General features: G+C 48.0%; 2 protein-coding genes across 5 annotated transcripts in view; one reads left to right on the top strand and one right to left on the bottom strand.

Annotated features, from left to right (window-relative positions):
• ncor2 (nuclear receptor corepressor 2) overlaps nucleotides 1-13706 on the top strand; it is a 74017-nt gene extending 60311 nt beyond the window's left edge. For 2 of the 4 annotated variants that reach the window (XM_046386717.1, XM_046386718.1), the window contains exons 28-46: nucleotides 1610-1760; nucleotides 1882-2031; nucleotides 2162-2254; nucleotides 2835-3052; nucleotides 3541-3874; nucleotides 4053-4256; nucleotides 4397-4648; nucleotides 6004-6156; nucleotides 6267-6521; nucleotides 6608-6794; nucleotides 6880-7376; nucleotides 9120-9250; nucleotides 9345-9520; nucleotides 9605-9739; nucleotides 9865-10007; nucleotides 10118-10171; nucleotides 10500-10703; nucleotides 10795-10974; nucleotides 11061-13706. In XM_046386717.1, coding sequence (XP_046242673.1) covers nucleotides 1610-1760; nucleotides 1882-2031; nucleotides 2162-2254; nucleotides 2835-3052; nucleotides 3541-3874; nucleotides 4053-4256; nucleotides 4397-4648; nucleotides 6004-6156; nucleotides 6267-6521; nucleotides 6608-6794; nucleotides 6880-7376; nucleotides 9120-9250; nucleotides 9345-9520; nucleotides 9605-9739; nucleotides 9865-10007; nucleotides 10118-10171; nucleotides 10500-10703; nucleotides 10795-10974; nucleotides 11061-11257 — 3714 coding nt within the window. In that variant the 3' untranslated portion in view covers nucleotides 11258-13706. The remainder of the gene's footprint in view (nucleotides 1-1609; nucleotides 1761-1881; nucleotides 2032-2161; nucleotides 2255-2834; nucleotides 3053-3540; nucleotides 3875-4052; nucleotides 4257-4396; nucleotides 4649-6003; nucleotides 6157-6266; nucleotides 6522-6607; nucleotides 6795-6879; nucleotides 7377-9119; nucleotides 9251-9344; nucleotides 9521-9604; nucleotides 9740-9864; nucleotides 10008-10117; nucleotides 10172-10499; nucleotides 10704-10794; nucleotides 10975-11060) is intronic. The other 2 variants (XM_046386719.1, XM_046386720.1) reach the window with 2 other exon arrangements.
• Nucleotides 13707-14398: 692 nt separating this feature from the next.
• Nucleotides 14399-22069, bottom strand: rflna (refilin A). Its single transcript, XM_046386716.1, has 4 exons — nucleotides 21779-22069; nucleotides 21360-21692; nucleotides 17526-17635; nucleotides 14399-17403 (listed from the first exon to the last, which is right to left on the bottom strand). Exons 2-4 carry the CDS (start codon nucleotides 21576-21578, stop codon nucleotides 17070-17072), a joined length of 663 nt encoding a protein of 220 aa, XP_046242672.1. The 5' UTR covers nucleotides 21579-21692; nucleotides 21779-22069; the 3' UTR covers nucleotides 14399-17069.
• Between the last annotated feature and the right edge of the window lie 1867 nt (nucleotides 22070-23936).

Below are 23936 nucleotides of genomic sequence, written 5' to 3'. Positions count from 1 at the left end.
GTGAATGTTCTGCTGACACAGCTCAGATTTAAGTAGTGCATTACAGCAGTTCTCTTCCCCTTTATGTGGAGCTTCTCTGAGCAGTCTCTGAAGTTCATTTTCACAAGTCAGGTTTGAGCTGAACTGTAAATGAGCTATTATTTAGGTTTGGAATAGACTTGTTATGATTAATAAGAAGATATTTGGCTCGGTGTTTCCCCTCAGATCACAGTGCTGGAGCAGCAGCACTCGAGTTAATGTGATTTGTTTGGCCGGAGGCTGATGGATGTAAATGGTGAACTGAAACTGACACCATGTTAAACTGTGTTGAGGTTCAAGATTAGAGCTGGTGCGCTTTGCTTGTTTCTAAAATGAGTGGATATTTTCTCAGCTTTGACCCCTTGAATCTTAAAGTCCCACCGCAGCTCTAGCGCCACTCATTGCTTTTCACTCTCCCACACCTGTTGTGAAGGTGAATGCTGCTCGTGCTGTTTGAAGCCCCTGCTGTCAGACTGGCAGCCTTCACTTTACGCTGCTTCGATTTGCGTGCTCGCGATGAAGGCGAGCCCCCGCTGAGACATCACGAGGCGAGCGGTGTGGCTGTGGCTGCTGGATTTCCCTGCTGCTGTGACATAACCACAGCTCCGTCACCATAGCAACAGGTACACGCTGTACCGCGTCTGTTCCCTCTTTTATTAATCTATTTACTCTAGACTCTGGCACCGTCATCGATATGCCCACTGTAATATCACGTCCATCTGGCATACGAGAGAGAGCAGGTACCCACCATGATGGATTAGTAAGGAGAAGGTGAAAGCGATAAAGAACAATCAGTGCTGTTGTAGACGGACGGCTCCTTTGTTTGTTTAGCTTGCAGCTACGTGGGTCGTTAGGGGTGTGTGTGTGTGTGTGTGTGTGTGAGCACTCGGGTACAGCAGTGTTGCTCTTTCTTAAGAGGTAGATGATGTCTGATCCTACACCCCACACACACACACACACACAGAGGAAAAGCTGCAGTCATCAGGACAGAAGTGTGATCAGAGGGACTCAGACGTCCAGTAGAAACATCACTCGTACTCCTGGTGCGAGTGATGCGTTTGATGTGACTTTGTTATTCACAGCTGTGTTTGCTCTCTCAGAGCTTGTTTACCTGTCACCTTTGTAACTCACCCAGAACACACGTTCTGAACGTAACACCATCTACATTATGCATTACAGTCGAGTCCAGCAGCCCACTGCTCACAGTTCACATCTGGTATTAACACACATCCTGAGTGATCTGATCACAAGGTGTGAACGCACCCAGGACACAGTTGTTCACACTGTTCCCCCTCTGCCATCATAGCAGACCTTCCAGTCTGTTAAAGGCACAGCGAGGAGAGAGGAGGCTTCAGGAGGAACTGAGTGGGAGAGTGTCAGGAGGCACGTTAGCATAATGAGTCTGAGAAGACAAGTTCGAGTTGTGGTGCTGATGAGAATGAGGTTTGATTTGTTTTAATGTGGTGTTTCTGCAGACCGTCTCGTTTGACAGAAGTGAGGCTCGTGAACGACTGCTGCTCCTCCCAGCAGCTTCTCGTACTCGCGCTGAGGTGATAAAGCTCGCGTCTCACGCCTTGTCTCTTCAACACAGGGGACGCCGGCTGACGTGCTGTATAAGGGAACCATAACCCGTCTGATCACAGAAGACAGTGCCAGTCGGGCTGAGAGGGAGCGGGACGAGGCGCTGTCGAAAGGCCAGGTGGTCTACGAGGGCATCAGCGGCCACATTCTCACATACGACCGTGAGTGCAGCAACTCGGTGTCATTCACGCCATGGCCAGTGATGGGACGGTTTTCCCTCACACCTCACCAAACCATATTGTTCACCTGATTAAAGTGACATTTTGCATCTGTCATCTGCAGGCTCATCGTCTCAGACCCCTAAAGATGAGGGCCGAGGCTCTGGGCAGCCTGGGGAAATTCTGGGTCTGAAGCGTCCCTATGACGTCATGGAGGGGGGCATCTCTAGAGGGCTGCCTATGAGGGATTCACTGTCCGCTGCCAACTGTGAGGGTGAGAACAAGCCCCCTTAACCCTCCGCCACTCTCAGAACTGGACCGCTGCATTAAACCCTCGTTTAATCACACTCCACTGTCAATATTGATTCAGTCGTTTGACGCGGCCTTACTTCTGTGTTCCTCAGGCCTGATTGGTCGAGCCATGCCTCATGACAGGGACAGCCCGCACCACACGCCCTACAAGGACGCCCATCACATCCGTGGTTCCATTTCACAAGGTAGGATGACGCGAGCGTGTGATTTTATGTGTTTATTGCAGGCTGATGTTGTTCGACCAATGGCAGCTGAGGGAGTGAAGAGTCATAGTTACACAGCACAGCAGGTCAAAGTGACGTAACAGGACTGACTTAAACTGAATCTTTGAACTGGTTCTAAGTGTATCTGCTTGCAAGATGATGCTGTTTAATGTCTGTTTGCGTTTTGCTTTTCCCCTGAAGGAATTCGCTCGTTTCGTCAGCCTGCAGCCTCTGTGCTCACTCAGCAGATTTTTTCCTCCCTTTTTTTCCTTTCAAGAAACAGATTGTGCCAGTTTACCAGAACTCACCCGCTGGCAGTATTGCATTCATGTTGATATTCATGTTTATCTGTCTGATAGTGTTGAAGTCAGATAACCATCTTGTCTCATCTTGCCCAGAGATGGAAGTGGATGATGCTGCTTGCTGATATAATCCTGTTTCTCTCCTGTCTGTTTCTTTATTTCTCACTTCCCTCCTATCTAAATTGTTAAAATAAAAATCTAAATATGCTCTCCGCTCTTGTTTGAAGATAAGTGAGACTGAGCTGTTCTTGTGATTTCAGGTATACCTCGTCATCTGGACCCTCAGGACGGCTACCTGAGGAGGGAGGCGAAGCAGATGAAGCGAGAGGGCTCCCCACCCCGTGGGCCCGGCTCGCTTTCTGACCCGATGAAAGGCAGGGAGGGAATGGTGCCCACGGTGAAGGAGGCCGGCCGCTCCATTCACCTCATCCCCAGGGAGGAGCTCAGACAGCCTGGCAAGGAGGGCATCATAGCACAGGTACGGACACGCCAGCAACACGCCTGCAGATGCTATCCAGCCCTTAAAGGGACGGTACACCCAAAAATGACAAGTCAGCCATTTTCTACCAAGAAAGTCAGGTGAAGTTCCAGAAAAAACATTTCTGGAGCTTCACAGGAAACAACGGTGCAGCTTTCTGCTAAACAGCTGAAGAAGCTGGGGACCAGTTTTTAAATGTAAGAAAGAACCAAAATAAACAGGAAATGGTTCAATTCGAGCATCCCGAAGCCCGGAGATCCCAAATTGATTTGTTAAGAAGTTATTTACACCCGTTTTTTTAAGCAGAATTCTTCACTGTAGTCGCTAAGCTAAAAGCATCAGCGTGCTCTTAAATGCGTGTGTGTGTGTGTGTGCACTGCTGTGAAGCTCCACAAATGTTAAGCGGATTAAGAAACTTCACCTGACTTTTCCTCGGCATGGGGCTGAGCAGATAGTCGCTGATCGACTCGTGTTGTGCTTCTCTTCAGGGAACACCTCTGAAGCAGGAGGCGGCTGGTTCAGGGAAACGTCACGATGTTCGCTCCATCATAGCCAGTTCACCACGTTCCTACCACAACGCCCCCTCCCACCTGGACAGGGGTCGCTACGAAGAGGCACCAAAAGGGCGGCCCAGCGCGGTGGTCAGTACAGCTAGCCCCATAGCCCGCTCTTCTCCCCTGACACTGGGGTCAGAGCAGGGAAGCAAGGCCCATCATAGTCCAGTGGGCTACGAGGACAAAGGGGCCTTAAGGACTGCTTACCCTGGACCCTCACATCGTGGCTCCCCGCTGTCCAGGGAGGCCAGCCAAAGGCAGCATGATGGTAAGTTTATCTCATACAGTTAACACGGGTGTTTCTGTTTGCCTCTGAATAAATGGTTATATTTTTGCCGTAGCCGCACTGTAATACGTTAACTTTATTAGCTAATGAATAAACAAGCTGAAATATTTCGGAATATCACCCCACAAAGGTCTTAAGTTAAATTCTCTTGTTTCTCCAGGTTCCAGTAAGAATCCACCCCAGGAGCGTAAAGCCACACCAACCCCCAGAGAAATGAGTGCGACCAAATCACCACTCCCAGGTGTTCCAGATCAGCAGACCTATGAGCGTCTGCTGCAGGGTCTCGGAGCTGCAGACGTGTACCGTCAAATCCCCTTGGCCTTCGATCCTGCAGCGCTGCCCCGTGGAATCCCCATCGATCCCGGTACAGTCACAGTCGGATAAAATCGGAACATGTTGGCCTTGCTGAAACCCTGCATGCTCACTCAGTCCTCTCAGCTCAGTTGAGGCTCTGTCCTTAGGACAGACAAGTCCTGACAGACGTGTCCTCCTTTTCTTCCACAGCAGCCTACTACCTGCCTCGCCACCTGGCCCCCAACCCGGCATACCCTCATCCCTACCCATACCTCATCCGTGGCTTTCCTGACACTGCAGCCCTGGAGAACCGCCAGACGCTGCTCAACGACTACATCACCTCCCAGCAGATGCACCAGTGGCCTGCAGCTGCTGCCATGGCCGCCCAGCGCTCAGACCTGCTGAGGGGCCTCACTCCACGAGACCAGCCCCTTCCTCTGCCCTACTCTGCAGCCCCGCGTGGTAAGCCTGACTTCACAACTCTCGCTTTTGTCTTTTGTTTTGAAAATCTGTTTTGAGCAGAGCAGTTGTAAACGCTGCCAGCACAGGCATCGAGTGTTGCCTGGATTTCATTCAACCGCAGAATGAGCTGTAGCATGTGGTGCAGTGCGGTGCTGCTCGTGGCCTGCTTCACCTCGCCCCTCACACTGGATATTTCCTTCAAAAGGATTTTTGCATTAAATTGAGCCTGAGAACCAGACGAATCTGCTGCTGGCAGCTGCACCTGTTCCCATTTGGACATATTTCCGTCCAGTCTGATACGGTGACTGACAGAGGAGCATTAGTGGTCACATGACGAATACGGGTCAGGTCTCTTTGGCTGTATTATGGCGTCGGCTGCGAACACGCTGCTATTACTTTCCTGCTTGAAATTGGACCACGAACCGCCCCAACTTGCATGTGTTGCTCAGCACTAAACAACGCATTTCTTTGCTCTGATTGGCTGTCGGTCTGTCCAGTTGTGTCCAGAGGCGTTTTGGTGTGTGCCCCTTGGAAATCAAAAATGAAAGCAGAGAACCACATTTACCAGTTAAGAGATAATTTCTCTGGAATTGGCCTTCCTGTGAGAAGGTCGCATCCTCTGGGTGGGTTGCCTCCAGCGGACGGGCATGACCTGATGATGCTGCATTGCCCTTAATTATGAATTTGCCTGTGAATGGTTGTTTGTAGCTGTGGCTGTGACAGTACGTTTTTTTGTTTGTTTGTTTGTTTGTTTTCTTAGAATGATGAAAGAGCATGAATTAGCAGCTTCTAGAGAAGGAAACGTCATGAATAATGTGACTTGGCGGTGACCACTTCCTGCCGCTTTCATCATTTTCACTGGCAGAGCATCAGATGCAGCTAACTTACTGCACCTTTTATCATCTGTTTGTCCCCAAATAATTCAAAGTAATCCAAAAGCAGAAACTAATGAAGTAGCTCACAGGTTGTCGCGTAGAGTCATCGAGGGGGCAGTGAGCGAGTTCAGTGTTCAGTTTTATGTGAAATAACACACGTCGGTTTTACAGGAACACGTCCTGCATCACTTTTTCTGCTCACTTAAGCAGAATCTAATCAGACTCAACAGTTTTCTGTCGTTTTAGTGCTTTGTAATCATTTGCATCTTTCTTCCCCAGGTGGTGACGGCTTGTCCTCCGTTTGTTTTCCTCTAAAGTTTTATTGGTGTTTTTCTCACATTCTAACATGACCACATCATAACAGGCAGTGAACGATACGTCATGATGTGGACCAACATGAAAACACCGGCTTTAATTGCATGTTATGCTGGACCAGCTGTTCAGGTTTTCTTTACTCTCCTCTTCTCTCTGTCCCCTCAGGGATCATCGATCTTTCTCAGGTGCCACACTTACCTGTCCTGGTCCCTCCCTCTGCAGGGGCAGCTAGCTCCCCAATGGATCGCATCACCTACATCCCCGGGGGAAGCACCACCTTCCCCGGCAGGCCTTACAATACCTCCCCCATCTCACCTGGTACAACTCAGTTCACTCAAGAGATCTCGGCCACAGATTAAATGCAATATGTTGCCCTCATGTTGTTTCTGTAATGGTTTTTGTTTTCCTCTTTGCCTTCTTCTGTCCAGTTGGATCGTCACACATGACCAAGATGCAAAGCGCATCTTCAGACCGCGAGCGGGAAAGAGACCGCGAGCGCGACAGAGAGAGGGACAGGGACAGGGAGAGAGACCGAGAGCGGGAGAGAGAGAGGGAGCGTGAACGGGACCGCGAGAGGGACCGAGACAGAGACCGGGAGAGGGACCGAGACCGAGACAGAGAGCGCGACCGGGAGAAGGGCGGCTCACTGGGAAATGTGGAGCACGCTCCCATCTGGCGACCAGGTGTGTGAAGCAGATCGCGTTTTTCTGTCTGTTACAGGCTGGCAGCAGAAATGCAGCAAAGTGAAAGGTTTGTTTGTGCCTTTCAGGTACAGAGCACAGCTTGGCAAGCAGCAGCGGCGGCGGCATGAGACCTTCTTCCCAACCATACGGCCACCAGCACTCCCCAGTGTCCCCCCGCACACAGGAGAACGTGCAGCAGAGACCAAGTGTCCTGCACAACGCCGGCGGCAAGAGTCTTTCTGTCAGCGAACACTCCAGCTCATCTGTGTTTCGGTAAACTGCATTTTAATTGTGTTTTCACGAGGACGACACATTTTCCAGAGCTGATTTCTCACAACGGTTTGATTGTCCCTGCTAGGTCCGTGTCCTCGGGGCAAGCCCGCTACCAGGGTTACCCCGGCCACCTCACCCAAAGGACCAGTGTGCCCCCAGACGCCTACCCACCCGCCATGGAGTCCAGCGTGGCCAAGGAGCAGAGTCGCGATGGAGGCAAAAACAGGGGAGGTCTGCCCAAGCACGTGCAGGACCAACACGGGCCCTCCAGTAAATGTGACCCCAAGCTGCCCAGCCCCAGCCCAGGAGGACTATATCCAGGTTCCTACCCGTCGGTTTCAGGCCGCTCGCAACACCTGCTGCCTCCCCAGTCGGATAACCCTCCCGGCCGTGGAGAAAGTACACCTAGTAGGGAAAAGACTCAAAACAAACCGATGTCCTTTCAGGAACAAGAGCTCCGAGCACTCGGTAAGACCACCATGACTGCGGCCAACTTCATAAACGCGATTATTATGCGTCAAATTTCTTGTGAAACGGGGATGCCAGAGACGGGCTCGCTTGTTGCCAGCAGCGCCACTGATGGTAAGACGCTCTGGATCCCAAGGTCCCCCACCCTCACCCCCATCACCCAAACCCCCCTCTCCCCGTCAGTCTGTGGCCTCTTGCACGCTGTGGTGGTTGGCATTATCAAATCAGCTCAAGTCATTTACATTTGTTTTTCCTCCAACGCTTTTGCTTTTTATCATTAGTTTTTCTTTACAGACTTAAAGACCACCAAGGGTGCCCTCTGGAAAAACAGAAACCTCTAGCCTGTCCAAATTGGACCTGAGTGGCTGAGATTAAATGAGAAGAGGCAGTTTAAAACCTTGACAAATAAAATATTAACAATTTTCCATGAAGCGGATCCTAGGTGTCCTTTAAGGTGTCGTTTCGAGGTGGCTAAAGCTGGTGGGACATGACAGCAGAGCATCCTTTGCTGCTTATTTTCACTTTCTTTTCGCAGAGGATGTGACTTGTGGCACCCCTCCTCCCTCTCGCTCGGCTGCTTCACTTTAAACAGAGCAACTCGCCACACGGGCACTTAGACGCTTTGAAAAGGGGGTTTTACCGCAGGAGGCTCGTATATCCCATGTTAAATGAGACCGCCTGTAACTCTCATTCATCCATGGAGGACTTTGCTGCTGCAAGTCTTGCGATGAGATCCTCCTACAGCTATTTAAACATGTGGGGGGTGGGGGGTAGTGTCTTTGAAAGCCTTACCAACCACCAAACTGACTCCCTGGGGCTGCTGCACAGGAGGAAGGATGTGGAAAAGACTTCAGCCATCCAGGGGGAGGGGGGTACTGCAGCTTCTCTCCCCCCTCCTCCAAAAAATAATCTTTGCATGTTCCTCTTTATGGCTGATTTATTTATTTATTCTATATTTTCCCACACATGCCAAACGCGTAACACATCTCTCTCAATCAAGCCTGTGGGAGTCTGTCCGTCATTTTGAGTGTGATTTTGTTCTGTCGTTTCCTGCTCGTAGAGCGATTTGTCACGTCTGTATTTATTACGAGCCTGTAGGGCAGCTGCATGCTGAGGTAAAAGAGGAAAACTCATATACATGCAGAAGTCAACGGGAAGCATGAATGGAAAACGAGACTTACTAAGGCGGCATCATCACCTTGCTGTTGGCATGCGCTCACAAACTAGAACCACAGAGAGAAAGTTGTTGTTGAAATGAGGCAGAAGTCTGCTGTGGTTGCCAGCTAACTACAGAAACCACAGCATCCTGTCCCTCTGGGGGACTCGTCCTTTGGGGGGTGTGGGGGGAGAGAGAGAGAGACTTGCAGTCAGTCCTGCCCTTTACGTTCGACTTGCATCATCCTGTAGTGCAGTGAGACTGGACACACGAGTGAAAGTGTCTTTAAACAGGCTCACGCTGCAGTTCCAGAAATGTTTTCAGGAAAGTGTTTTTGTTTTCTTGTGCTCTCTGAGGACACAAAGAAAGTCATGAGTTCATCAGTGATGAAACAACATTCGCTGACTTCTTCATTTATGAGTCACTGATGCAAAACGGTTTAATTTTAGCATCAGTTCTGGTTAACACCATGCGAGGTCTGCACATGCAGTGTGCTGGTGGGACAGTTTGCCTCCTCATGTTTCATTTGCGGATGACACATGAAACATCAGATGGATAAACAGACATTTCTGAATTATGCATGTTTTCTTGAATTGGATTTAAATACACAACTTACTTTTCCCCATGTGTGAATGTAATTCCTGCCTGTGTGTGTGTGTGTGTGTGTGTGTGTCCGTCCGTCCTTTGGGTTTGACTCTCAGCTCAACAGAAGATGGAGCCACACGGTCTGTATCGTCCTCCCTCTGAGGAGGGACTGTCCCCGGGCCAGCAGCCCCCGTCCCCCTGTGTCAAAGGCAGCCAGCGGGTGGTCACCCTGGCTCAGCACATCAGCGTAAGTCCGCCCTGCTGCAGCACAACAGCAGGCAGTGATCACATCCTAGCGTTAATGTGCCACGTCTGACATGCACTCGTCTGTGCGCCAACAGGAGGTGATAACTAAAGACTACACCAGGCAGAGCCAGCAGCAGCAGGGCTACCACGGCTCTCCTGTCCTGGACCTGACCCGTCCACCCAGTGCCTCCCAGCCCCCACCCACCTCACAGGAGTCCGCCCAAGGACCCCGATATCCGGAGGGGCTCGGTGGAGAACGCAGCAGAGACCTGTGAGGATTGCCGTCAGACATTCGCAGATTCATTGATTTGGACTGACATAATTGGCACTGCATCCATCTTTGTGTTCTCTGCAGGTCTCCTCCTCAGCCCAAGACATCACCTGTCAGCGTTTCCAATGATGGCATAGAACCAGTGTCTCCTGCAGGGGCCAACTCGGAGCCTGAAGTCCAGGGAGGGGTCTCCTACCCCCACGAGCAGGGAGAGCACGGGTAACTGTTGCTGCCCTGCGGATCACTTTGGCCTTTTGCATTCAGACATTGGAACTGCACCGAGTGTGTTATGTGTCCAGGTCTGTTAATGTGACAGGAAATTGTTGGTCTTCTCCCTCCTGCAGAGTGGGCTCCCGTTCTCCACCCAACGCCTCCCAGCCTCCAGCCTTCTTCAGCAAGTTGACCGAGAACACCTCAGCTATCGTCAAGTCAAAGAAGCAGGAGATGATCAAGAAGATGACTGTGGTGGGCAACGAGGGCGAGTTCAGTAAGTGTGACCTCAGCGCAGCCGTGAAACGTTTCCACAAGGAAAATCTTTTACCTGTGACTTAATGAGGAGAACAGACCTTTAAAAGGAAACCGTGTTGCTGCTTTCAGACGCAGGACAGCCGGGAACAGAGATCTTCAACATGCCGGCGTCTACAGCTGCAGGTAAAGACCTCATCAGCCTGATTTCAAGCGTCTGTCTGTCGCAGCAAACGATTTGACGGTGAAGTGGGAGGAAACGTGAGCACTGCCACACTGCAGCTGTGGGTTTGTTTCAAGATGACCAATCACGAAGGTGCAGGATCAGAGGTTTAGATTTAGATCGAGCTCTGCTGCTGTCCAAACCCACCCAGCAAAAGGACGTGGACTTTAAATGATGAGTTGTCGAGCATGCAGAGCAGCACGTTTCTCTCTCCTTCTTTGTTTCATGCTTTTCTTCCTGCTGCTGATTGCTTGCCGTCTCCTTGTGCCTCCACCTCGTTTCCCCTCTCAGGACCCGTGAGCGTCCGCTGCCACCCGGTTCAAGAGGCACCTGGTAACTCAATAGGCCTGGAGGCCATAATCAGGAAGGCCTTAATGGGCAAATACGATGACCAGTCGGAGGAACGCTCTCCATCCAACGCCGCTAACCCGCTGGGCGCCGGCATGTCTGCTGTGGCTGTAGCCGACGGACGTGTTGAGGACTTTTTCTCACAGGGTGCGAGTTCGTCTTTTTCTGTCCGGTTCAGTCAGGTCCTCCGAGTGGGGCCGCAGGCCTGAGAATCAGCTTTGTGTTTCTCTGTTTGCAGGGGGAGGAAAGTCCTCCAAGGGCAGCGGCCGCTCAAACGGGAGGAAGGCCAAGTCTCCGGGACCAGGCATGTCAGGGGGGGAGAGACCGTCCTCCGTGTCCTCGGTCCACTCTGAGGGAGACTGCAACAGACGAACTCCTCTCACCAACCGAGTCTGGGAGGACCGGCCCTCGTCCACAGGTGGGTGATTCATTTAGGGCTCGCTCTGTTGTCTGGAAAGAGAGAACATGTCTGATGTAACAGTTCTGTCTCTCTGCGCGTTGCAGGTTCAACTCCGACTCCCTTCCCGTGTAACCCACTGATAATGCGTTTCCCCAGCGGGACAGTATCCGCTCCGTCCCCCTCCTCTGGCCAGCCGGGGGGCCCGGGCCTGGGATTAGGACCCGGCCAGGGCCGGCCCTGGGAGGAGGAGCCCAAACCTCTGCTCATGTCTCAGTACGAGACCCTGTCTGACAGCGAGTGAGCCGAAAGTCTGTCGTACCGCAGGAGCCGCTAGCACACACACACACACACACACACACACACACACACACACCTGCTGAGGCGTCGTCACCCCCACCTGCACCATTCCACTCGGCTTTTCCTCCATCAGTCAGGATCGTGTCGTCCTCTCACACACCTGAGCTGGAACACTGTGTGTGTGTGTGTGTGTGTGTGTGCGTGTGCGTTTACACTTACGTGTTATGCGTTCACTCCGGGACTCATCTAAAGGACAAATCACTTTCTTTTTAACTGTACTACTTTTCCCTCACTGGCCTTATCGATGCGGACAGATGGACCTGCGCCTCTCAGGTGCGCCGCTCCGCTGTGCTGACACTCGTGTGGACTGGACTCTGAGGTGCTGCTGGTCCGGTCAGGAGCCTCACCATACATTCTGATCTGACCCCAGAGCCCACACAGCGAGGACCTTCTGGTGTTTTCTCGTGCAGGTGGCCTCGACCGACGAGAACACGCGTGAGTGGATGGAGGAGAATCAACATCCTGTTTTGTTTTTTTGTTTTGTTTTTTTTTTCTTTACTTCCCCCCCAATCAGTCGAGTCCTGTGTTTGGATCATGAGCTGAGACCTTTAAGTACGTTCTGATGGTGAACCTTTGGTGTCATTTGTTGTCTATTATCTGCAATGATGTATCTTTTGTTGGGCGCGGGGGTGCGGTGGTTGTTCTGTGGGAGGGTCATATCTTTGGTTTACAGGGTAAACATGCTGTTCATTGCTGATGTCATATTTTAGGGAGGGTCCTGAGGAGCAGCTGACTTCAGGAGAGATGATTTGCCAGACGGATGGCACTGAAACAAGTGACACTTTCTCACTGTTTTTATATTAACCATGTCTGTGTTTGTTGAAACAGTCTTTGGATATTAAGCACTTAGTTGTCAATCTGTTCACAACAGCATTTTTAAGAATCTGTGTTGGAAAACGGACTGTAGAAACACCACCGCGGAGGTATCCTTCTGTTTTTTTTTGGTCCTGCCACCGATATCCTTCATCGCTCCCACACTCAAAGCGACAATCACATTCTGGTGAACGACGATGACGCCGCTTCGAGCAGGTGCAGGCCAACCTTAAAGCTGCTTGAAGGCCGACTCCTCAGCATCACTTTGGAGTTCGCCTGCGTTTGAAGAGGTGACAAACAAACAAAGCCATCTTCCTGCGACTCCCTCGCTCCATGCTAGCATCCCGTCGAGGAGCTGTCGTGTGACGGTCTGACCTCCGACCGTTCGCTGCTTCGACGAGGAGCTCAGTTCCTCATCCAGGCAGATTTTTGTACAGTTATGAGATACTCTTAGTGTTAAGTGCCATTTATTTTACATATACAGTACTGAAGTTACCAAGTGACGCACAAGTTTTCTTTTAAGCCCCACCCCCATGACAGGGTTTATTCTGTCCACGCAGGGAAATCTGAAAACAAAAGCGTAAATGAAACGTCCTTTCTCGTGCTTTTTTTTTTTTTGTTCCAAATCCATCACAGCCTTAGCTTTTTAACTGAAGACGGCGCCTGCATCAGACCTTCTTCAAGTGTACTTCATTGCCCCCCCCACCCCCCACCCCCCGGGTCCGTGCTGGTTGGAGGAGGTCAAGGGAAAGCCATTCGGAAGCTGCAAGTTTTACATCAGTGCTCACATTTTACGGCAGTATTTCAACGGTCGGTGGTTCCGAAAGACGTTACCTCTGTGTCTGTGCTTCGTTTTGTCCCAGTGGATTCTCAAACATGACTGTTAATAGGACTACCTCCTCTCACTGCTCGAATCATCCAGCATCGCGCTGCAGTTGCACAAAGCTCAGCCGTGTTTCTGTCCTTTCTGTCAAGACTGAGGGTTCGTATTTCCACTACAGCCAGCTCTCTGCGCGTCTCGTTTATCCACTGATGAAGTTTAAGAATGTGACGGCAAACAGACTAAGCCATATCCAGCTGTCCCCTGAAGCGACGACGGGCTGATGTGTTGTTTTTAAAAACATACTGAAATGAATTTTAACATGCGTCTGTTTTGTTTTGGGGTTTTTTTTTTTGTCCTTAACGTCGTTTGAATTTCAGCCACATCACCAATCAAAAGATAGTCATTTAACACACAAAAGCTGGTAGCTCATGTGTTCACTGTCCAAGCGTGGGTTGTGGGGCGTGGGATTGACATCATAAACCGTACATTGTTCAACCATTTTGTGCATAATGATTTTTTTTTTATTATTATAACCCACTGTATAATAGCAAGGATTGTATATAAAACTGAAGAGATGTAAATATTTATGTGGCTTGCTTCAAGGTTGGTATTACAGAAAAGAAAAGGAAAAAAAACAAAAGAAATATTCACATGGTTAAATTCTACATGCCCACCAGCAAGCTTTGTGGATAGCAGTGTAAAAATGAAAACAAAAAAGACACTGCCTTAATGTTTAAATAAAAAGCTTATTGCCATTCGTGGTCTCCGAGTCCTCTCATTTGTTAGGCCTCGTTGGAAGTGAGGGACACAAAGTAATGACGCTCAAGTACCACCAGGGGGCAGTATAGGTATTCTTTTTATGCAACAAGTACTCGGATCTTACTCTCTAAGTACCAATACCACAGTGCAGAAATATTTAATTATGTGTAAAAGTCCTACTTCTCTGCAAATACAAAATTATTAGCATCATAATAAAGTACCAAAAGTACTCATGCAAAATCACTTCATAATAATGTATTTATTGGATTATAGTTGTTGGTGCATTAATTCATCACTGTAGTATTTCAGCTGGTGAAAGTGCATAATGACTGTACAGTTTTATAATGTGTCACCATTTAACGTATAATTATGTTTTTGTGTGGCAGTAGTTTGTGCAGAGTAATTCAGTCCACAAGCGTCGCTGAGTTTATGTTGTACTTCTGTACCGTTTGAGGAAAATCACAGTAACTTTCCGTATTGTTGACTGAGTGCGCGTTCAGGCTCCGTCCTGTGATTTACCGCTAAAAAAGTTTAATACTCGGATGTGATTTCATTTGAAAGTTTTTTTTCACACTCTTTGATCCTAACTTTGTCTGTCTGGAGAACTTCCTGTTTCCTTTAAGGTGACAAAATTAAATCAGTGATCGAAATGACAAATCAAACCAACAAATGAAAGCAACACAGCAGAGCTCAGGTTCGGGAATTGCTTCTTTTTTATTCACTTAGGATAGACGTACATCTTTTTAAATTATTTCCTTTGATCAGAACAGGAACACTGATTGACGTACAAAAATATAAAGAATTATGAAGTGCCTCGATGCCACATATACAACAGGAAAATATTTTACAGTAACAAAATCAAGTGTTAGGAAACACAAAAATTTGTCTCGCATAAATCCACCAAACTTGACACCCGCCAACTTTCTCTCATCATTCTCTGACATTTCACAGACCATCAACACATAACAAAACTTATCATCTCATCACCTGCCAGGAGCTTCACCGTTTTATATAAAAATCCATCTTCAGAACAATTTCCTCATCTTTTCTGTAATTTTTCTTCTGAAGGAGCAGATCTGACTTTTCTCTTCGCTTTTGCCACTTTCTGTGCCCTCATTAAAACCCAGCACCCACGTCACAGTTCTGATGCACCACCTCAGCTTTGCACACTTAAAGCTGGAGGGTATTTCAGACTATAAAAATAACATGACCACAAGCTCAAGACCGGAACTGGAAGTGGGGACTACACATCTGCAATGAAACAAAACTGATACCTAAAATTTTGAGGTAAAGTCTGAAGTTTCGATATCGCTCGCTCGCTCTCTAGTCTACTTATCTTACACGTTAGTTTACATCTTCAACAGGGGAATCCGATGTTGGATGACAGAAATGCCCAGTATGACAACTTGTTGATCTCTGAAAACAATGTGAAACAGCACCAGCTATTCGTAGGCCTCCTCAGTTTGTTTAGCGTTTGTTAGGTGGATATTTAGGCATCCTCAGATTAAAAGGGCTTGCATACAGACTGGTTCTCATGTGGAGGTTGGTAGTTTTTAAATCTGTAAGCTCTGTGACCGCCACGTGTAAACGCTGCGTAGGAAGCTGAACCAACTGACAAAGCTAACGTTAGCTTAGCTAACACAAAACGTTTGGAGTGAGGAGTAAGAGAGGTTATATGGTTGAAAGATCTGACCTGACACTGAGATTTTAAATTAAAGTTCACTAGTGTAACACACATGTGAAATGTTATGCTAATGTCAGAACTGCTATTATTTAATAACTAAATAAAGTTAGCTAGGTTAGCATGACTGGATGTTGCATGAATACTAACATCAAAAAACACATATTTCCAATTGCATGCTGTTATGTTAAATAAAAGCTAAAATTATAACCTGCCTACATGTATTACAGGGTTAAGTTCAATATATCGTTTATACCCTAAAATTTCTGTAAGTTATTTTCCAAGTTTTGATACTCCAGCGACTTCACGTTTAGGCCTGCATTGTTGACTTTCGGATCAGAGCTGAGGATGTTTGCTAGCAGCTAATTTATACATCACGATGTTCCTCACATTTCAGTGGTGCAACATGAAAAATCACTAATTCGAAACTTGACAGGTCGTTTCATGCACAAACTTGGTGATGTTTTTACGAATAGCTGGTGCCTCCCTGTTCAGAACAGTATCTCAACAGGACATTGAAACAGCGTGAAGTCAACTGCTCGCCGCATTAAACCGAGCAGATAACCGCGGTTGGGAACAGTTCTCATTTCTTTCTGACTCTCATGGAGAAGTAGATGACTGAGAGCCACACTGGTACGCTTTTCCCAGTACCAACGGCTGTGACCAACTACCAAATACCTTCCCCAGATTGTCCATTTTCTTGTCATCTGGCACCAAAGAGGTTCAAGACAAACTGACTGAATCGAGCAAACCGCACGTTGATTGCCACCATTTAAGGCTTTGAGAACAAACACGTTCCTTTACAGATGATGTGGTCCTACACCCACACAGTCCTGATGAAGCACATCAGAGTTCCTAAGTGTTAACTCTTAATGAATCATAATTGAGGATGTTTTGTCCAAACTTCATTAATGTAGCCCTGTTGACTACATTACCTTAACCAAAGTGTTCAACTGTCTGCCCTTTTCAGATATTCTCTGTTATTGTGCTGTCTTCTTTGGGTTAGACTTCAGGATTAAATCTAGAGAATAAACGGCACGTAGCAATGTGTTGGTTAGTCTAGTTAAAATGCTTGATTGAAGAAAACAATCCTCTGTTTGAACTGAAAACTGAAAAACAAAAGCATGTTAATACAAAGAGATTGTCTATCTTTGGTCCAATTTTTCACATGCAACACTGAAATCCCCCCCTAAAATCCACACAGAGAACTGTGATATATAGAAAACAAGTGCAATCAAGCCATATTAGAAAGCTTTGCATTGGTGTGACTGGGTTTGCGTAGGCTCGGCTGAAATCCACGACGCGTGACTCGACTTTTCTCTACGTACACGGACATCTGTTACCTTCACTCAGTTTACGATCCAACCTGAAGGAGAGCAAAGGCCACCAATTTGTCAGCTTGTGTATTAAATAAGACATCAACCCTTGAAGTGCAGCTTTAAGCTGCCAGAACTCCCTTTTAAAGACTGCATCAGTAGAAAGTCTAGAATACACTCAGGGAACGTATCACTGACGGCTTCCCAGAGTTTCCTCCATGGAGTAAAGATGAACAGGACAGGGTTTTAGGGGCTCCAGGTACTACTTGAAGTATTTCCCTTTCCCAAGTTTGTTGTCGTCCAGAACAAAATAAGAAGATCACGAAGTAGCCCTCTCCCTGTCCGTGCTGGCCCAGTCTGAGCCCTACAGGTCCTCTGTGTAGATGATACAGGGACTAGTGTCCTCACTGGACTCCAGCTGCACCGTGGAGACAAACCAGCGGCGGGAGCCTGTGGCATTGTAGTTGAGCGTGGTGCGGTAAGTGTTCTTGGCGTGTTTCGGGTAAATGATGGTGGTGCTCTGGTAGCTGATGGGCTTCTGTCGCGGCTCTAGGTACACCTGGGACTTGTAGCTCCTCCAAGTGCAGTTCTGCACTGCCACCACTGTCTCACTGAAGGAGGTGGCCGTAGGAACGGGGGCGCAGTACACCTGGTCTCGGTAATGCTTGTCGGAGTCGTACTTGACCTCTGAGTTGCACCTGGAAAGGACAGAGTCTTTAGAAACACGTCTAAATTTGAACACTAGGTGGCAGTGTTGGCAACAGAATATTAAATAAGTGAACTGAGCTCTGAATTGCAGCCAGCTCTGCAGTTCCCTTACTTGATTTCCTGCTCTGGTTTGGGGTTGACCTCAATGCTTTCTCCAAAGAACACGGGGTACATGCGGGTCTTTGGGTCTGTTCCTGTGGAGTTCAGCAGCAGGTAGGGCAGCTGTGCAGAGCAAACACAAGCGTCACGATCTCACAAAACATCCATGACCTGCTGAGCCTTTTGTAGCCGCCCTGCCAACATGTCCTTTCAGAGAATTCCAGTAGAAAATGCCAGCACCTTTGGGGGGTTTCAGCAAAGCAAACATCCCTTAGTAAAAACACTGCCGTCCCCACACTCTCCAGGAAAACAACCTCCTTAATTCACCCTCATGAAAACTCGCCTCGTCGATGGCACAGCCATCACCGCAGCAACAGTTAGGCGAGAGGCACAGCAGGCAGGGCAACACTTTAATTCAGATTATTACGCTGTGTGGGTCCAGCTAAATGAAGCGTTGCTGCTAAATCTCTCTCTCACAAGACCCTCATTCAGCCCGAGTGAGGACTGCAAACAGGCTTGCAGATGTTGGACCTACAGTAGCCAGTACAGTAGTCCCTGGTAGCCCGGCTGAGTCGAAGTCATACTGGAAGCCTCCACAGCCACGTGAGAGGTGTTTAAGCACAGACACACACTGTGCCTTTGTCATATTTCTTTATGCTTTTAGGTCGTTTGTCCCAACGTGAATGTCATAATCTTTTCATCTGCAGATTATTTTCTCAATCAATTTGATTGATTATTTGTTTTACAGAATGTTAAAAAATAAAAATGGCTGATGTCTGTCATTTTGCTTTAAAAAGTCCCTTAGATGTCCTCTTTATGAGAATCCATATGGTATCGCAAAAGAAAAACTCGTGATGCTCAGCTGTACTGACACTTTCTTACACCCTTACTAATTATCAAAGCAGTCACAGATCAGTTTAATTCTGTGGTCCTGTTGATCTCCAGTTAACCAGTACTGAGTACCACACGCATTTAAGTTCCTGTAGGAACTCCATTCATTTTCATGGGACTCGCTCAGAGCTTCCTGCTGATGATTCTGTACTCAGTCCAGCTGTGAGGACCAGGTCTGCTTTAGTACTGACCCCTGAGCTGTGAGCGTCCCCCCTGGAGACTCGCACTGGAGCGGTTGTAAGTGACCGTTTTCTGTGTGTGTGTGTGTGTGTGTGTGTGTTGAAACACTGACCAATCTGAATCAAATGGCACCCTGACCACAGCTCCAGCTCCTCTCACATTTCACAGGGGAGGCTGTCACATGCTGCGGTTTGGCCACAGTTAAGCGCACATGCCGCTACAGGAGACGAGCAAGAACAGGCCAAGGGCACCGCAGAGCGCCGTGTGAAGCTCGTCTTACCTACGCCATCTGAACGCCGAGCTGTGGACGGCGCACAGCTGCTGGTTTCACCACGCAGCACTGAGAGAAAACTCTGTTCGCTTTGTGCTGCCCGTACTTCCCGATTGTCTTTCTTCGCAGAGCATCCCGACTATTTCTATCTACTCTGCAACTTCTGCAGAGCAAACGCTGGCAAACGGGCCGTGGGTGACCTCCAGGCAGGCTTTGAACCCCGGGACACTGCAGCCGAGCCCCACAGGGCAGAGCTGCTGGGAGGAAACTCAAACACACTTTGTCAGCTGCTTGGTGAAGTGAAGACTTCACTCACGTTGGTGTAGGAGCATCAGTCTCAGTCATGAGACCTGTCTCCTGTCTGTCCTCCTGTCTAATCCATCGACACTTGACCGCTAATCCTTGAACAGCACGCGACCTTTCACAGGCTTCGCGACCGTATTTTTCACGCATCTCGCAACACTAATTCTCCCGCGTCCGCATTAAATTTGACTCCAGGTTTGACTACAGACAGGCTGTCTGAGTGTTTATGCACGTTTAATTTAGAAGTGAGAGGTCATCAAAAACTTATGCAATGGCCTGCAGCCGCTCTAACAAGCCCCTGCAGACCCAGAATAGAACTTGAGGATTGTTCTCAGGTGCCGTACAAAAACAACACAGAAATAGATTGGGAAGGAGACACGTGTGCCTCCACTCGTCCCGCTAACAGCTCAAGAAAACTCTAAAAACGTATTTCTGATGGAGAGGTTTGGTTCTTTCCATCGGCGGACGGGATTAGAAACAGGAGGGTCTTTAAAAGGGAAAGAGGAGTCCTCCTAATCTGAGCCTCTGGAGGATTAGAGGACCCCCTCTGTCTCTCTCCCAGGATGCCACGCTGCATTTCTGAGGCCTCCTTCAGACGCTTTAAAAGCCACCCGACCTGCGCAGACATGTTCTGAAGACGCCTGGAACTGGCAGAAACCTGGAAATGATTTTCAATCGCATCTTGCTGTCATGTGTGACAGAAGTCGCTGCAGGATGTGTTGTTTAAATGTGTTTCACCCTCTGAAAAAGGCCGAAAGTGGGTCAACGGTCTTTAGTCTCCATGGAGTGAAGCATCATGTCTGTCCTCAGCTGAGTAAGAGCTGCCTTTAAAGTACAGCTGAGGACACACATGCAAAGTCACCTTTAACGTTTAATATTTGCATATTATTTGTTATTTGGAGACACTTGAATAAATTACCTTCGTGGGCCAAACGTCTAGAGTTTGACGGTGACTGACCGCACAGCTCGGCCAAACGTTTTCCTTCATGTTTCACTTTAATGAGCAGTACGGACTGAGCCGAGGCAGATCTCTAACAGTCTTATTACAAACACGGGACATTTTTCTTTGCTGATCACCGAACGTCCTGTTTCTGTTTTCTTTCTCCTGCTACCACATAACAACTGAACATCAACAAACGCAGAAAGACTTCCAGATGTGTTTTTAGCTCCGAGCATTCGTTTCTCATTCATTTTGAGGCTCGGATTGATCAACTTTACGATATTCTCTCTGCTTTCTCCCTGTTTCCAGCTTCACATTCAGTGACTTTGGTGCCCACAGACTGAGCCACAGACCTCCTTCAGGTAATGTTTAAACTACTGACAAACATTAACTGATAAAGTCGTGCCCAACTTGAGGGATGGGGACGCCTCCGAGGGCTCGTCCATCCACCACAGGAGGTTGCCAGACGATTCACAAGGAAAAGAGAAAGAAAATCCTTTCTTTTCTCCAGTGGTTGCTTTTCAGTTTCACCCAGGAAGGACTCTGAGAGCTACTGAGGCAAAAGAGTAAAAAACGAGTGGACGTCGCTTCACTTTAAAGGGTCAAACACCAAACAGGTTGGGAGGTTGTGCTCTGAAAACCAGTTCAGGCGGAGAAGTCAGGCCTGCTGCTGGTGGCTCCTTTCAAGGTTTTATGGAGCCTCAAGTCTTCATTTTTGGCTCTTAAGCCTTCTAATCAACTTGGCCGAAATGACAGACTTTGAAGAAGAAGCCTGACACAAACAGTTTTCGCTGTCTGTCTCGCCGATGGAGAGACACACCTTCACTCAGATACCGGCCACTGAGCGAAATAACTCGGGTTACTTCCTGGCAAGGACCCCCGGGAGTCCCTGGACCCCAGCTTGGAAACCCAACTGGCCCTAATCAACTCACTGACCCTCATGGCACCATGTAGTTATGGCCCGACTCAGACACCAGAGTGAAGAAGAAAGAAGATTTACGGGATTATTGAGGCTTGGTGGCATCTTCGGCACAAGTGCAACATCAGAAGTTTGCAACTGAGGAATTCAGACTGAGAAAGCTTCCAGATGTTCCGAATCTGTTTGTGCCTCAGCTCTGAAATGCTCTCAGGTTTTCAGTTTCTCCCTTTTATCCTTTAATTCAGCGTGTCAGTGACTGCAAAATCATTCCGGACACAAAACAGTTTTCAGATCACACAACCGACTCAAATCACAGAGTGAATAACAGCGAAATGTTTCTCACCAGTTTGCCTTCTCTGCTTTCCTTCTTGTAATATCCATGATGGCTTTCGACGGGCGTCGTGCAGCTGCCGGAGCGCGACTCGATCAGACCCGGAGAGAGCGAGCAGAAGGGCGGGCTGGGACTGGGGGGTAAGCCCGAGTCCGGACTGTCGAGCAGCCCCTCTCGGTTCTTTCCTTTCAGGCTGTCATCCATCGCTTGCAAATGTAGGTGCCCCACCATTTCTGGGACCACTCAAATCAAAAAACACTGACAAGTTCTCTCCTCCGAGCTGCCGCCTGCGCGCTCCTGCGTCGAAAGGAAACGATCCCGGGCGAACTTTTCTCTGGGTGACTCCTGCGAGCACAGAACAGGACAACAATCAGACAAAATGCGTCCCCCACACGAGCTCAACATTTACTTCCCTTCAAACTTTACTGTACCTGCGCGCCGTGAAGTGTCCACCGTTAAAGATATTCCAAATGCGCGAGAGAAAAGCAATAAACTTTTTTCTTTTTCTTTTTTAGAAAAAGCACCTTCAAACTCGAAACCAAAGTGTAACTAGCGTGAACCCAATCGGTCTAAATTTGAAAAACTAAATAAAAGCGAAGTAAACCTCGCGCAAAAGCAAAAGTCGACCGCGCGTCTGGCACCGATCTGGATGAGAGCTGCTCTGCTCTGCTTTGCCTGCTGAGCCGTGCTGTGCTGTGCTGTGCTGTGTGTGTGTGTGTGTGTGTGTGTGTGTGTGTGTGTGTGTGTGTGTGTGTGTGTGGCTCCCTCTTTCTTTTCCTCTTGTTTTTTTTCTTTACACCTGGATCCCGTCCAGCCCTGCTGATCTGGATCACCTCCATGTACAACCGACAGCGACTCCCCTGCAGTAAACTACAGCCTCCTGCTCATGTTATCCTGCTGGAGCCGCCCTGTTTATAACAAGTAAGTAATTATTAATGTCACTATTCACAGCAGTTAGTTTAATAACGTATCACTTTATCAAAGTAATTTCTAATTAATGACTTTCGTTAGCAGTTTACAGTTAATTGTTACTTTGTCAATTACACCCAACTTTACAGTTAATTTATATTTATTAATAGCGATATTTATAATTAGGAGTAATTTATTTACACTCACAGGCTGAGATTTTTGCTCTGAGTGTCCAACATAACAGAAAGGGTCCTTGCAGAGAGGAAAATCCGTTTGGTTTAGCCAGAAGTCTCGTTTAGGAAGAAGTCTCTGAAATCCCGCGAGAAGTAGGCTGTGGAGTCATATTAAAGAGAGGAGTTTGGAGTTAAGTGAGAGGACCTGCCAGCAAGAATTTATTTCCCAAGTCCATGGCTGAACATGTGACCGAGTTCAAATTCTCGATGAGGAAACAGCTGAGACTTCCAGTCTGAGCAACACGAGCTCAAACTGAGAGAGCTGAGACTGCAAAGTAACCCAGATATTACACATATATACGATTGTATCATCTGCATAACAACAAATATTATTTTTCACATTTTTACTCAGTGATCCAGACAGTGCAGTCAGCAGAATAAAATGTCAGCACTTTGTGTTTCTACAAGTAACACATATGTTAGTTTTGTATTTTTCAGACATATCACATCGACATTTGTACAAAACATGTCAGAGACCACCTCCACCAGCCATTAAACCGAGTTATTTTAGTGACTTTTGGTAACCATCCTTTGTGTCACCAAAAGCAAACATTTTGGCAGCGACACAATGAGAGATTTTAAGATAAGATAATCCTTTTCCGGTCGGCACCAAAAGAAACATTTGAAGGTATAACATCTTTTCCACAGTGCTGTCAGGACATAAAACTGAAACGTAACATTTCAACTTATTTCTTTGTTTACAGAAACATACAGTGACAACATTGTCCTGGTGAATTGGTTGATCCATAAATGATCCAGTGTTATTTAGATGTAATCCTGCTGTGTGACAAAAACCCCCTGAAGTCACTCCATGTGCACTTTCATTTATTTAGGAAACCATCAGCTGCACGGCCTGCATGTCTGTAACCATCCCGCCTGGTGTATTTCAGGACTGGGTGGAGATGGGTGGGAACACTGTACATCCACCAGCTACTAAATGAGTGCACTTCATGCACACACAAAGAACTGAATCCTGTCTGCGCCCTCCCTCCATACGTTCATCCCATCGGCAGCTCTGCCAAAACCAATAAGAACCGATTCAGACCTGCTCAGAGCCGGCTGTGTGTCTTAGGTGGCTGATTGTATCTCTGATGGTCCACCAGCTCTACATGGTGGTTACCACAGATTGCCAGGAAATCGCACGTGATGTTTTTCAGTCCTCATTTAAAAAAGCAACAAACAAAAACACGAAGCTAACCGATGTGTGTTTGTTGCCGTTGTTGTCTGGAAGACATACTTAAAGGCCTGCCCGTTAAGCCTGTGCAGCTGTACTTCTATTGTTTCCCTCCTCGGTGTTTTGTTGTGAAGCCCCGGCAGGAAGCCTTTGAGCGGCGCTGCGAGTTTTACAGGTGCTCGCCACGTCAGGTGTGTTTTCGTGTCATCATGTCCACCTTAAAGAGCCCATCATGTCGATCCTCAGGCATTAGAGGGATTAGTTCAGAGATCT

This window comes from Scatophagus argus, chromosome 4, assembly GCF_020382885.2.
Source record: "Scatophagus argus isolate fScaArg1 chromosome 4, fScaArg1.pri, whole genome shotgun sequence".
In the NCBI taxonomy this organism is placed as follows: Eukaryota; Metazoa; Chordata; class Actinopteri; family Scatophagidae; genus Scatophagus; species Scatophagus argus.
The sequence above is the reverse complement of the archived record's forward strand: the minus strand, read 5'-3'. Positions and strand labels throughout refer to the sequence as shown.